This window comes from Quercus lobata, chromosome 1 (assembly GCF_001633185.2).
Source record: "Quercus lobata isolate SW786 chromosome 1, ValleyOak3.0 Primary Assembly, whole genome shotgun sequence".
NCBI lineage: Eukaryota > Viridiplantae > Streptophyta > Magnoliopsida > Fagales > Fagaceae > Quercus > Quercus lobata.
Genome location: NC_044904.1, coordinates 34,199,253 through 34,214,489, shown reverse-complemented (window position 1 = coordinate 34,214,489; position 15,237 = coordinate 34,199,253). Strand labels below are relative to the sequence as shown.

Genomic DNA, 15,237 nt, shown 5'->3' with positions numbered 1-15,237 from the left:
AACAATATCCACTCATTTCTTTTATTTGTTTAGTGAAAAAATGTTATTTTGGGTGTTTTTCTTTAAAGATATGATAAAAATATTTTTTTTTAATGATATGATAGAATTTGAATTTATAATGTTTGTTTCATGATAATTACTTTTAATTATTAAATTAAAATTTTTTTATTCAAATCTAAATTCTTTAATTTAATCAACTTTGAGACACTTTATTAGTGGAATTCATTAGGGAAAAAAAGAGAGGTAATTTATGATGGAACATGATTGAAGTCTCATAATCTAACCACTGATTCATGAGCCATGATTATAATAGACATTGGACAGGTCAGAATTTTAATTGTCACATGCATTTTAAAATTTTCATCTATATGTGCAAGTGCCAACAATGCAAAGTTAAAAGGCCAATAAAGTTTCCCCGAGTCCTGTGTATGCAATTAATTCTCCAAACAACTTTAGATATTTACAATCAAACTTGAAACCGCGTGGTGGGACTGTGGGAGAGATAAATGTGATAGCAATAGACTTGTACATACATGCAATCTGTTGTATGAAAAAAAAAATAGTAATACATATCCATGAGACCATAAGACAAGTTGTAAATAATCAAAAACTAATATGAAGAATTCAAATCCTGTATTTCACAAGAAGTGCAAGCTGCTTGTATCTAATTCTTTCAAACCCAAATAAAGCAGTACTGTTATCAATCTTGAACGTGAAAAAAAGAAAAAAGAAAAGAAAAAACAGAACAGCTTATTGCGTGGTTATGAAATCCGCCAAAGGATTTCAACAATAATAAGAACCTTCTTATAGTTTTAACCAAAAGAACCTCCCTTATAATATAGTGTACAGAAAAATGATTGAAAATACTGTATGAAAGACACTTTTGAGGGGCACAGTTAAAAATGTTTTAACCTGTTTTACTCTGGGATTTTGAAGGTGCTTGGATCCTCTTGGTTGATCCAACCATACTTCTCCATGAAAGGGTTGGCCAAAGAGACTGGTGGGTACCCTTCAATGCAGTCCTTCCACACATTTGCATCACCTAAATCCTTCATCACCTCCCACACACAGCTGTTGCATTTAAAGCCAGCACCAAAGCTTATCATCAATACTCTATCACCCCTTTTGAGCCTTTTCTTTGCTTCCATGTACCCCAACACATACCAAAGGCTACTGGCTGATGTGTTGCCAAAACGGTGCAGTGTCATCCTTGCTGGTTCTAGATCATATTCACTAAGCTCCAAGCTCAATCCAATGCCATCTATGACAGCCTTTCCACCAGTGTGGAGACAAAAATGATCAACACCTGTCTTAAAGTTGATTACAGGTTTTGTTGCCCCACCAACTTTACTAGAGGTTTGACTCATTTTTCGGACAAGGGACACAATCAAAAACCTAAGCAATTCACTCAATGGTAAAATCTTAGGTGACATCTCTCTTAGATTATCAACAAAAGCCCTTGTTGCAGATTTAGGGAGATTCTTGCTTAGGTGAAAACCTAACCTCCCTTGCTCATCTTCTTTTTGTATGCAACAACCATATGACTCATCTCTAGCCCCATGGTGAGTCCTAACTAGACAATTTAATTTCAACATGGCTTTGTGTTTCAAGGCCCTTTTGTTAGTCAAAAGGATTGCACACCCACCAGACCGAAACAAACAATTTGCAAGGATCATTGATCTATCATTACCTGAATACCAATTTGGACTCAAAGACTCAGAAGTGACAACAAGAGCATACAAGTTCTTGTTGGACTTAAAGATGTTTCTGACTATGTCAACTGAGATAAGGCTAGCACTACAACCCATCCCACTGAGATTATAAACTTTGATGTCATCTCTCATTTTGTAATGGTTGATAATCCTAGCTGCTAAAGAAGGAACTGAAGAGAGCATGGACACGTTAACCACAAGCACATCAATTTCTGAGGGAGAAATGGATTTCCTGGCTAAGAGCTTTCCAATACAGTCGTAAAAAAACTCTTCCATCTCTGCAATCCCATCAAGAATTGTGGGATTGTCTTCCCTGCCATCAAATATGATTCTTGGTGCATAGGTTTGCTCACCAATGCCTGAGCTCACAATGGCTTTTAGGAGAAACTTGTACTCAAGTAGACCAAGATTCTTGGTCCTCTTGATGAGTTCCCCACAGAACTCAGTGTCTAGCATTCTGTCATCGGTGGGCTTATACAATTGGTAGTCTAGAATGTAACATTCTTGGTCTCTTCTGGCATCAACCCCCTTCCATATCACGAACAAGAAATAGAAGATAGGGAGAGCATAGAGTAAAATGAGAAGCTCCATGAGAATGAATGAGAGAGAGAGAAAAGAGAGAATAGAGAAAGAAGAGAGAGAGAGAGAGAGAGAGAGAGAGAGAGAGAGAGATGGAACTATGAGAGGGTTTGTAACTTTGTTACTTGTAAGGCTTTGATATATGAGAATTCAAATGGGCAACACTTATAAGAACAATATGTGTGACTCAATGTGAGTTGGACATGTGAAATTGCTTAAGACCCATTTCCATCACTCAACTCCCAACGAACTGATTTGCGTGCATATTTGGTATCAATCTTTATTACAAATAAAACACCGATCACACATTAGGCATGGCATGTGAAACTGTGAAAGCAAAGAAAGACTTTCCATTCCTAATTATTGGATTAATTAACTTCATTTAGTTTGTTTATCATTTTTGGTTTGGTTCAGCTAATTCTTCTCACTTCACTTCAATAATTTGAATTTAATAGTATTTCCAAATGGAAAGCAATTATAGTTCACGGTTAGTAGCTTACCCAATGCTGTTTCCTACATTTAAGAGAGATAAGGTGGTAGATATAGAAGAATTACAATTTATTAATATGGTTAAACAATGATGGTATATAATGTGCCAATGCGGTCAACAAATGACCCATGGTGCACTATGCTATGTTACCCGTAGATAGTTATTGGATGACAATAATGCATTGCATTATTATTATTATTATTTTTTTGAAGAACAATAATGCAATGTGTTGTTATTATGAATATTTAAACTAATGAAAAGATCTTATCATGTCACATATATCACACACCTCTATCTTGCATACTTCATGTGTGCATATATATATATATATATATATATAGATTATCAATGATTTATGTTAAATGTTAGATTGGATTGACTTGTTTATTTAAAGGTATAATTATATCTAATTTTTTTTAAAAAGTAAATAAATTGTTAAGTTCCACCCAAAATTAAAGGCATTTATTATTATTATTATTATTATTTAATAGTTATAATAGAAGAGGAGGGATTCAAACCCGCAATGCTTTTGTTGAAAACACCAAGAAATACTAGTTGAATTATAAGGCTTATGAAAAATGCAATACTTCATATCACTTAGTTTGTAAAAAATGGATAATTAATTTGGTAAAGCTTTAAGTAAATAGAGCATTTACATATACTACTATTTTGATAAGTTCATAAAATCCCAATGAAAGAAAGAAGATGCAATTTCTTTCTTTCACAGAGTTGTGCACCCTTAAATCTTAATAACACTTGTAAGAAAAATTAAGTTGGCAAACTCTAAAATCTCAAAACTTTTGAGTACATAACCATAATGTTGCTTTGGTACTGGTTGTCAAGTCTCTCACATGCATACTGCAGTCAATGAATGTCTAAGGCTTAGTAGGCATCTTCCAGCGTAACAATTAGTTGCTAATAAGCTTGGACCATGCCTGTGGGTCAAGCGCCAATCAAAGAGTTTGGGTTGGAATTTTGCCAGCAATATTTTTCAAGTTGGCTACTAGCCACGCGTTTATGGGCCTATGGCTTGACTTTTTTTATCTATTATTGTGAATTGTTTATTAATTAAGCGTTTAAGAGGATTTGGCTTTTCTTTCAATTCAAATCCGTCAGGCTTCGATCCAAATCAAACTTGTCAAGCTTGAAAGACTTGGTGAAATTTGTGGAAGGTCATTAATTATTCTCTATATTCAACGTACGGGGATAGCTTCACAAGCCTACATGAAGTAAACATATGGCCCAGGCAGCCCATTGCCTTACTGCAAGTAGGAGTTTTCTAATTCTGTTTGTGGCTACTACTTAATTTTCTGGTAATCTATGATTGCATGACTTGTCCCTAGGGCGGCTCCGCGTAGAGTTTAGGATGGTCACAAGATCACTCTGGTCTGGAAAAAAAATTATTATGTATAAACTTAAAAAATTTATGAATTTTTTATCTTAAAAAAAGCTTTGTGACCACTCTAAATTTTTTTTAAGCCCTACAAAATTAAACTCTGGATAAACTTTGGCAATGAACTTGGTTGTAGATTAAGGCTACAACTCCATTTAATATTTTTTTATTGGATATGAATTTTGTCAGATCTACTATTTAATTACATTTTCTTCTTATATCCTCTATACTTACAAAATTTCAAGAAGATCAAAGATTAATAACTATGTCATCAATCAAATGTTTAAATTTTGAGTTTTTGTAGTCTAAAATTATATATATAAAATAAGTTTATGAATTGAATAGTAAATAACATCTGATTAGCATGAAATTTGACATGTGTTCCTTGAACATAGAGAACATGCAATTCAAACGGCTATATTTTCAAAATATGTAGCAATATTAATTTGTTTAATTTGTAGCCAAACTTTGGTTACTTTAATAATATATTAGGTCCTTACAAACAAAAAGAAAAAGTCCAAAACAAATTTTATTTAACTATAATTTTGAAAGAAATGTAGCTTATAAAGTTGATAATGAGACTATCATGTAACAATTTCAAAATAAAAAAATTCATAAAAGAAAATTGTAAGACTTTATGTGTTTGTGTGTGTGTGTTTTTTTTCCGTTAATATATGAAGTTCTATTTTTATTAAATTTTGTATAATTTAAGTTTTTTATCGACAACTCTCAAAAAATTTCCTAGAGCCATTGTCCCATCAGGTCAGGAGGGATAATATTACTGTATATATTTGTGACTGTGTTTGGCTTTGGAAATTAATAAAAAAAAATTCTTATAAAAAAATTGTAAAACAAATAATCCATGAAGCAACAAAGCAATTCTTCACTAATGCAAAAACGAAATAATGCTTAACACAGTAAAGAAGAAGTTCACGTAGCAAGGGAGGAACAAACCAGCTTATGCGGATGCTCGGTATGCGCAGCAGATGTTTGGATATAAAGAAATTTCATAGTTTTTGAAATCTTAGTTTCTATGGATTTAATTCAAGCTTAGAATTTAAATCTATCTTATTTTCCATTATATAAAACTTATCATAGAGGGTCTTAAATATCATAATATGTTAGCTTCAAGAATACGAGGGCGGCTATTAGTCGCTAAACATGCATTGTGATCTCTAAAAAGATATCAACTACACGTCTACATAAACCTTTTATTAGCTAATAGAGACATGCAGGATACTTCATGTGCCAAAAAGGTAAAGTGGATCTATCACATTGACCTTCAAATTTGGCTATTAATGAGTTGTCTACAAGTTCCATTTGGAATTTTTTTTTCCATCTTGGCACTGTCACGATCGGTGTAATAGTTAGCAAGCTCTTGCTAACTATACAAGACTTCACCAAATCCAAGTGTTTGATGTATATCTTACGGCATTTTTCTAATGCCAACCGTATTTGACTCGGGGTAGCGATGTAACGTCTATCTATCGTTCTAATTTCATGACACATTAATGATTATGTAGGTTAGGTCTTAGGTGCGTAAATTTAATTAGCCAAGTTAAGAAACAAGTCACTGCAATCCCTTTCAAGCTTTAAAAAATATAGAAGCAAATTTTGGGTTCATTTATGGCAAAATCCATGATTTGAAACTGAAAGGCAAACAAATGGAGGAGAGAAAAAAAAAGTAGAGATTTTAAGGACAATTATTGTTTTACATTGCATTATTCATGTAAAATTTACATTATGTACTAAACAAATGCAGACAATATTGTACAAAAATGTTAAAAGTATACAATATTTTATACATTTATTTTTAGTCTATAGTGTAAATCTTACTTGAATAGAACAATGCAAACTAATAATTTTCAAAAACTAAAAGCACCATGATTCCCTTTTATTTGCTAAATTTAATTGTTGTGATTTTCTAAGTAGTGTAAAGCTAAAAACGTGGTACAATGTCAAACACAGGTCTTTTGGTTGAGTCAGCTTTATTTCATGAATAGTTTTAGCCAGGGAAGCCTTTTTCAACTAGTAAAGCTTCTGGTCGTTGAATAAAGAATCAAGAGTTTGATCCCTATTGCCATCAAAAACCATTTAGTGTCATTGTGCGATGATAAAGAGTAATCATCAAGAGCGGATATTAAAACTCTATTGAAAAAAGGATAAATACTTCAAACTTTTAATACTTCCCAACTTGCTAGGTAAAGTTTGCTCGAAGGTTTATGCCAAACGTTATTCAAGATTATCCAAAGCTTGTGATTGAACGTCTCACTTTCATAGCACATGGTGGACATAACTAGATGTTTCAAGCTAATTAGTTTTGGAATTTTTTTTTTTTTTTTTGGGTCCCCAATACTTAATTTTGAATTAGATTGTTTGTTAAAGGGTCACTATCTACTTTTTTCGTGATAAGAATGATTGCTTCTAGCATTATATGTCTAGGAGAATAGTATTATCATAATATTTAACGTACGGAAAGTAGAACATTGATTATGCGTTCCCATTATTTGCACAAATGGAAAACTATGGCTCATTACTCCCCCTTTTTTTCTTGGCTCAAAATAGATGAGTTCAATTATCTAGCCACAAAAAATAAAAAAAATAAATAAATAAAAAAAGAAAAAGAAAAAGAAAAGAAGAAGATGAGTTCAAGTGTATGATGTATCCAGACAAAAAGGGGTCGGAATGAAGAATAGCCGATGGCAAATCAAATCATAATAAAACATCTACCATGTAAAGGCATTACCTACCATGGCGGCATCACCACCAGTGTTGTAGCTTGAAACATTGAGATTCCTAAAACACTACTAATTTATTTTTTGGTCGCTAAAAATCTGTTGGCAATTCATGTGCCATTTCAATCGGCATAATTTTTCATCTACGTTTGCGGCTAAATGCCTAAATCCCCTTTTTATAGCAATAATATTGGGTGTGCTAAAACATCCAACATGTTATTTTAGATTTTCACTACAAAAAAAAAAAAATTGTTATTTGTGATGAAACCTTTTTGATGACTACAAAAAGCTGTCGTAAAAACTAGCTTTTTCGATGGCAAATCTCTTCTATCGACAATTACTCATCAACTATTAACACATTTGTGACGGCAAAATGAGTTTGTCGAAAATGCCTATTATTTTTGTCGAAAATGTGATTTTTTTTTGGAGAGAAGTGTTCCCACCTTACTTTTTACGACAGCATAAAAATGTTCGTCGCTAGTAACGTATTAATTATGACGATTGAAGAAAAACCTTCGAAACAATTAACACTTGAAACAGCTTTGGTACGTCAAAAATACAAAACATATATTTTTTATGGTGTTAGTATTTGCGACAAACAATCTTCCATCGTAAATATAAAAGAGGGTATCATTTACGACAACAAAAAAAACACCATCGGCACTATTAACACTTGTGACAGCTTTTGTGCATCGAAAATACAAAATATATATTTTTTATGGTGTTATTATTTGCGACAAATATTATTCCATCGTAAATAAAAAAAAAAGTGTATCAGCGACAGACATGAAGCCATTGAAAATGGTAAAATATTTTGGAGGGAAAATTCCCACCTTACTTTTCACATTTGTGACGACATTTATCCATCGCAATTAATATTTATATTTTTTCTAATTGAGTTTGTATTTACGACAAACATGCTGATCGTCATAAATAATTAATTTACTTTAAAAGAAAAAATGTATTAGTAATGGAATTGGATCCCTCCCAATAAATAATATTTGCAATGGACCTACTCCATCGACATTGGTAATTTTTTTAGAAGTTTATGGGCATTTTGGTAATTTCCTAGCTTTGATGGCGTATTTTAGCAATTTTGAATGGTCGGATTATGTCAACGAGGTTAGTCAAAGTTTCCAAGTGGGTGAGTACAACAATATGTGTCCATCATGAAACCACATGGAGATCCAAAATCTGACCGTTGGATTGGTAGAATGTGGTGAAATATTTATATTTGTAAATTACAGTGATAATCAGACAGTCAGATTGTGAGAATAGAGTAGCCAAATCTTGCGAAATTTTGTCAAAGTCAATTAAACTTGGTCAATCTTGGTCAAAATTCAAAGTTGGTTCTAAGACCACTGGATTTGACCATTATATTGAAAGAGTGGGGTAAGTTATTGGTTTTGGCGAATTTGAGCTTAATTAAATGGTCGGATTGTGTGAACAGAGTTAACCAAAGTTTCTTAGTGGGTGGGTATAATGACACATGACCATCATGCAACAAACTGAGATCCAAAATTTGACTATTGGATTGGCAGAGTGCGGTTAAATATTTGTGTTTGTAAAGTACAATGATAATTGTTAAAGTACAAATTTTCGGGCCTTAATTTCATTAGCCCACTCACAAAAATGCCCACATAAGCCCGTAAACTATTTTGAGCCCACATAAATATTTCTCACCTATTACTCAATTATGCTCCATGTTATAAGGCTCTTACAAATATTTCCCACATTATTACCCAACTTGGGCTCACACAAATATTCCCTATATAAGCCCCATAAATTATCTTGGGCCCTCTCACACATATTACCCACATATTATCCAACTTGGGTTTTCACAAAAATACCCATCATATTACTACCAAAATTGGGCCACAAAATTATACTATCTCTACAAAAAAAAGCCCAAAAACATTTACCTTGTGGAAAAATCCAAATAGGCCCAACAAAACCCTATTAAAAGCTCGTTGCTACACGGCACATTTAAAAGCCCGTTGCTACACGGCACCTCTAAAACTCGTTGCTATACGACACCTTTAAAAACCTGTTACTACATAACACCTCTAAAGCCCGTTGCTACACGGCACCTATTAAAAGGCCGTTGTTACACGACACCTCTAAAGCCCGTTGCTACACCGTACCTCTAAAGCTCATTGCTACACGGCACCTAAAGCCTGTTGCTATACGGCATTTCTTAAAGCCCATTGCTACACGACAATGTTTTTACAAAATCTTACAAAGCCCAAAAGCTAATTTGACACCTATTTTACAAAGTCCAAGTACTAGTTTGGCACCTATTTTACAAAGTCCAAATACTAATTTGACACCTATTTTATAAAGCCCAAATATTATTTTGGCACTACCTTACAAAGCCCAAATCTATTTTGGCAATTATCTATGAAAGCCCAAAATACTATTTTGGCAAAAACAATTACATTATGCTTAAAGCCCAAAACTATTTCTCGGCAAAATATATACTAAAGTCCCTAACTCATGGGAAAAATAAATTACTCATCTCTCAAAAATATTTCTTTTACAAAATTTATGGGAACTATGCTTATTTTTCCATAATCAACTAACTACAAAAGCCCATGTATATTACCCATGGCAAAACCATTCATTTTTGTAGGGATGACTAAGCCCAAGGAAGCTCAAAGCCTAGCTGAGCCAACCCAGCTCATATACAAATCCTAGCAGCTGAAGCTCACATGAACTGTTCAGTCAAACTTCAGCACAACTTGATAGCTGGAGCCCATCACCATCAGTTTCAGCTTGTCCAATCAGATCAGAAGAGGGACACGTGTCTAGCAGGGATTAAACCCTTCCTTGCCAATCTGAATTCCATCATTTCTCATGTGACATAAAGCTGAGGTGACATGACAAAAAGATAGGAAGCTGTAGCCAACTATATCTCCTTCCTTCTCCAACCCATTTGGTCAAGGGCCAAGGGCAGCCATAACTAGACCATGAAAGCTTCTGGAACAACTTGAAATCAGTTCATTATCATGCCAAAAATGTGTACTTTTTGGTTCATGGACCAAGCACATGAACCCAAATGGGGAAACTTAGGAAAATGTGGTTTGGAGGGCACTAAAGGGATCCCAGTAGAGTTCCCAGCATAAGGCTTCAAGATTGACACCTAGCTTGGGGTGATACAATCTGCCCTAGGGAGCTCTAATTCTAGCAGTAGCAAAACCAAGATTATTAGCCTAATACATGCTTTAATCCCATCAGCTAAGGCCAATCAGCATTTAATGCTAGGCTAGAGTCCCCTATTTTTATTACCCAAAACAGCAAGAACATTCAAAAAGCTGAGCTTACCACTCTTGGAAAAAATCCTAGGAACGATTTTCTAAGGATTTTCTGAAGATTGAGAAAGATTTAGAAAAGATTATTAGCTAATTACCCCCTTCAAACTCAACTATAAATGGAAATCTCTACTAATCCTTTAGAGGGACCAATACACATTAAGAGATACACTGATAGAAAGAGTTCTTCCTTAACTTCTCTATCTAAACTCTCTTTAAGCTCTGGCAAGGTTCTGAGTTCTTAGTTTCTAGCTTCTAGCCCACAAACACTCCTCATACCTTTAGTCATAAACACTTATCTGTCCCCAACAGAAAGTCCAAGTAGCTTTACCATACACTCTCACTCATTATTCATACTACTTATAAATGACTCTCTCTACTCACTACATATACTATATCCATGAGCATGCCCTGACACCACAATGATCTTGCTACACTAGTTGGAATCTCTCTCTCTCCCTTCATCTCACACTGAGTTTTCCTCATTATTTGTTATAATGGAGCCCATAATATTCATTTACTCATTTACTATTGAAGGTTATGATGTAACTATCACTATAAATTTTTTTTCCTCATATTGTTGTGTTAGAAGACTCTTCTCTAGAGCCAATGGATAATGAGTTTGAAAATGTGGATACTTAATCTGTGAAATAGCTAACAGTTAAAGGTTTATTCTGTTTTGTCTTACTTTACCACTGGGACATTTTACCGCTAGGCTACTTTTTTGCAAAAACATTTTATTTCTGGGCTATTTCTTATAGTATGCTTTTTAATCATGCTAACGTGTCTGCTATAGGAATTGTTTATAAGTCATTCTTGTTAGTCTCAACCTAAGCCTAAGGTATAAAATAAAGTGAATTCTTCGGATCTTTACCGATAGCCTTTGGGCCATGTCTTGTGTCTTGAGCCCATCATTGAGTTTCGGTTTAGGCCTCTAACCCAACACAAATCTTATTTGTCGGAAGGAAAAACTTTTTTGCCCCCGACAACAATCACACTGTCAAATTGTGAAAATAGAGTAGTCAAATCTTGCGAAACTTTGTCAAAGTCAATCAAACTTGGTCAATCTTTGGTCAAACTTCAAAGTTGGTTCCAAGACCATTTAACTTGATCAAATTTGGTTGATCAGTGAGGTTTTAAGTGGGTTTTGGGTATTGGTCAATGTTTTAAGGTTTTCTCAATTTTCATGCTTTATCAGTTTCAAGTTTTAAAATGGCAAAACAAAATAGTCAAAAGTCACATGCAAATCCATTAAGGTCATTTTGTAGGTTTTGGGTTGTATTTTGTAGGTCATTTTCTCGATTCTTACTAATGTTTATATATTGTATAACTCTCTTGGAAGAGTATTGAATATTTTTAGTGATTGAAGTGTCATGATAGGTGGATACAACAACATGTGTCCATCTTATGAAAAAAAAAAAAAAAATCAGATTTAAAATTTGACCATTTGATTGAAAGAGTGGGATAAAAGATTGGTTTTGATGAATTTTGAGCTCAATCTAACAGTTGGATTGGGAGAATGTGACCAACCAAAAATTCCTAGCATTTTGGTACAATGACACATGTCCATAATGCTCTAGACTCAAATCCAAAATTCGACCGTTGGATTGGAAGAATGTTGTGAGCTATTGGTGTTGGTGAAATATGACAGCAATCAGACAGTTGAATTGCATGAAATGAGTAGTCAAAATTTGTAAAACTCGGTCAAACATGATCAACCATCGAAGGTGGTCTGTGACCACTCGATAGGATAACATTAGGTTGAGTATGGAGATTTTGAGTGGGTTTTAGGTATTCTTTTGTGTTTTAGGGTTTTCTAGACTTTCATGCTTTTTTATAAAATCTTCTTTACCAAAATTCAATAATGATTAGTACATACATTACTGAAAAATATTAAATAACAATACAAAGTTTATCAAGCACCAAAATACTTGTAACAACAAGTTTCTCCACAACCCATTAAAAAACTAAAAACTAAGAAAAATTTGTACTAAATATTTTAAAATTTGTATTTTTTTTAAGTTATGGAGGAAGAGTTCAATTTTTCCTAATTCTAGTGGTCTTTCAAAAAAAAAAAAAAGGATTTATTGTGACAAAGCACAATTGTTGTCATAATAGCTGAGTTTGAGCTAGCTTTACACAGTTGTTATAATGGATATCTTATTATAACAAAATTGTTTGCCACAAAAGATATAATATTTGTTACAATAACTCATTAGTTGAAAAAAAAAAAAAAAATTAATAATAACAATAAAGAGAAACAAAAGCGCCGATTGTCATTCTAGCCTCTAGGTCTCTAACTCACTATCATGTTTGCTCTCATTTGATTCTAAGAAAGAAAGGGTTTTGTTTAGCAAAAAACAGAAAAAGAAAGAAAGGGTTTTCTGTCATTCTTTATTTCTCATAGACCTTCTAGCAATCCACCACTGACCATCTCCTCTACTCGCCGCCAGCAAGGTACTCTCTCTCTCTCTCTCTCTCGTTTTGTGATTTTTTTTAGTCAAAAGGGGTTACAGAGTGAAGCAAATGACTATTCACGGCTGTCCTATTCCTATTATTTGTGCTTGTAAATTTTAAGGTATTTGTAGTTGTGTCCATGGCTGTCCTATTCCTATTATTTTCGAAAAAGAAAAAAGAGTTAAACTGAAAACTAGACGAGCAGTGATGTGGGGCCAGTAGAAGGGCAAAACTAGAGGCAAAAGAAATAAAGAACTATTGATGTGGGGCCACCTTAATATGATTTAATCGACATTATCCTATTGAATTTTACATGAATGTTTTTTTTTTTCCTCCTTTGATAGGGTCTATAATTCTTTACATTGGGACTCTTACTTTCATTGGAGAAACCAATAGACTATAATGTTTTCTAGGTATCACAACAACAATAACAACAATAACAACAACAATAATAATAATAATAATAATAATAATAATAATAATAATTATTATTATTATTATTATTATATATAAAAGTATCATATCCTCTAGATTGTTTGATTTGATAGCATATGTAGTATGAAAATAATTGTTATTATTATTATTTTTTATATTATCAATGAGAATAAATTATTTTAATCTTTATATTGATCTTTTTAATATGGTCCTTAATTTTAGTTTTATTTTTGTTGACTAAATAATTACAACTTATAAAAGTGGTGGCTTTCTTTTTAACTATATTACAAATGAATGACAAAGAAAGGTAAGAAGCGAGCTATAGAACAAGCAAGAGATAAGGATGATAATGTTAGTCAATCACAAGTTTCACCTTCATCATTCGAGTCTCCAACTAATGAAGCACTTGTTTCTTCTAATAGTGTGATTAATGGGGGTAGCAAATGTAATACTTAATATTTCCCTAAAATTTATCTACTAATATACCAATGGTATGCCTAAAGCTTATTTATTTATTTTTACTTATTCCATTGTTGGCAGGATCTATTGTACAGAAGAAAAGAGGTTAAGGAAAGGCTAAGGGTGTTTATCCATGCCATAGCTACAAGTGTGAGATACATGACAGAAGGTCTTTTTCCCCTATTTTTTGGTTATTTTAATCATTTATTTTTTAGTGCTTATATTTCACTTATATTTTATATTTTACATGTTATGTGTTTCTTTCATTTTATTAGATTCTTAAGTCCGAAAATATTCTTTGAAATGACTAGACCTCCTACTCGTGGTCGTGTGCTTGGCATGGGTGCTGATGTCAAGCCTAGAGATGCATATGGCCCAAGTTCATCTAGCCAGTGTAGTAAGTGATGTCAAGGGGATTGCTTAAAAGAAAAGGAGGATTTTGAGCTTCGTTTGAAAGAAATAGAGGATTAAAGGTCTATTGAGAAAATGGAATTTGAGGGAATAATTAGTCAATTGAAAGAGGAAATGCCTCTTATTATAGCAAATGTTTTGAAATCGATGGGCCTTAATTCTATGCAAGAACTTACTACACAGGTGTATATATATATTTTAGTATAATCAACATTAAAATTTTTTGCTATTTTCTTGAGGTTGTCGAAATAAGTTGTAAAGTTGCTCATCATAGATTTCAATTATTTGGATCGCTAAATTTAGATTAAAAATATGTTATTGAAATTAGTATCTCTTTACCTATCCATGCAAGGTACATGATTTGTAGTGTTTGTTATGAAAATGTTATTAATGTTACTAATTAATGTAATTATTGGTGGCAAATTTATTCTTTGGAGTTCTCATTCACAAGAGAACTACAAGGTTCTTGTTAGTAGTAAGGATTTTTTTTTAATTGATGATACTATTGTCAATAGTAAGGATTATGTATTCTTTGATGTTGATAATACTATTGTCATTCATCGTGGGGATTGTTGTTAATGTTAAATTAGTACGTTTTAGTTATATCTTTATTATGTATTGTAAATATAATTTACATAGTAATAATTTTTTTGTATACTTATTTAGTTTAATCAAAATATTGCAGATCAATGCTAGAGGTGGTGATCAAAATGTGGACGAAAATAGAGAAGATGACTCTGAGGAGGAAACTCTCAAAAGAAGGACAATGACTCATATAATGATTAGTCTTCTAATATTTATGTTTTCAAGTTTAGTGAAAGATATTATAGCTTTCATGTACTAATGAAATCTGATGCTATTTTGTAGATGTTTTAATATTTTTGTTTTTATTGCATTATGCACTACAATAATGGATTTGTGCTAGTTATTTGAATGGAGAAACTTTTGGGAGATTTATGTTTCCTTGCAATTAAAGTATTGGAAATAATCTCTCTTTTATTACCAACAGAGTTATTTTGTTGTAAATAATGTATTAGTGACATGGTAAATAGTTTTCAATAATGGTCAAAGTTCATTGAAAAAAGTAAATGGTCACATTGATAATGTATTGTTGATGACAAACCAAGTATTTTACGACGGTTTTAAGTCGCTGGAAAACTACATTAATGATGACTATGGTTCATCACAAAAGCTATTTTCGACAACAAACCAAGTAATCATGATAGCTTTTATTCATCCAAAAAAAGTATTAACA

General features: G+C 32.7%; 1 protein-coding gene and 1 long non-coding RNA gene across 4 annotated transcripts; one reads left to right on the top strand and one right to left on the bottom strand.

Moving 5' to 3' along the window:
- Positions 1-600: 600 nt before the first annotated feature.
- On the bottom strand, positions 601-2,436 carry LOC115988101 (3-ketoacyl-CoA synthase 12-like). The gene has a single exon (XM_031111740.1). It carries the CDS (start codon positions 2,301-2,303, stop codon positions 918-920), a length of 1,386 nt encoding a protein of 461 aa, XP_030967600.1. The 5' UTR covers positions 2,304-2,436; the 3' UTR covers positions 601-917.
- Positions 2,437-12,456: 10,020 nt separating this feature from the next.
- LOC115950476 lies at positions 12,457-14,987 on the top strand. Of its 3 annotated transcripts, none has more exons than XR_004083066.1 (4): positions 12,457-12,677; positions 13,653-13,740; positions 13,847-14,165; positions 14,668-14,987. It is a non-coding gene; the product is annotated as an uncharacterized LOC115950476 (long non-coding RNA). The 3 variants fall into 3 exon arrangements; XR_004083082.1 differs by having other exon boundaries at positions 12,458-12,677; positions 13,883-14,165; XR_004083054.1 differs by lacking the exon at positions 13,847-14,165 and having other exon boundaries at positions 12,470-12,677.
- The last annotated feature ends 250 nt before the right edge of the window (positions 14,988-15,237 follow it).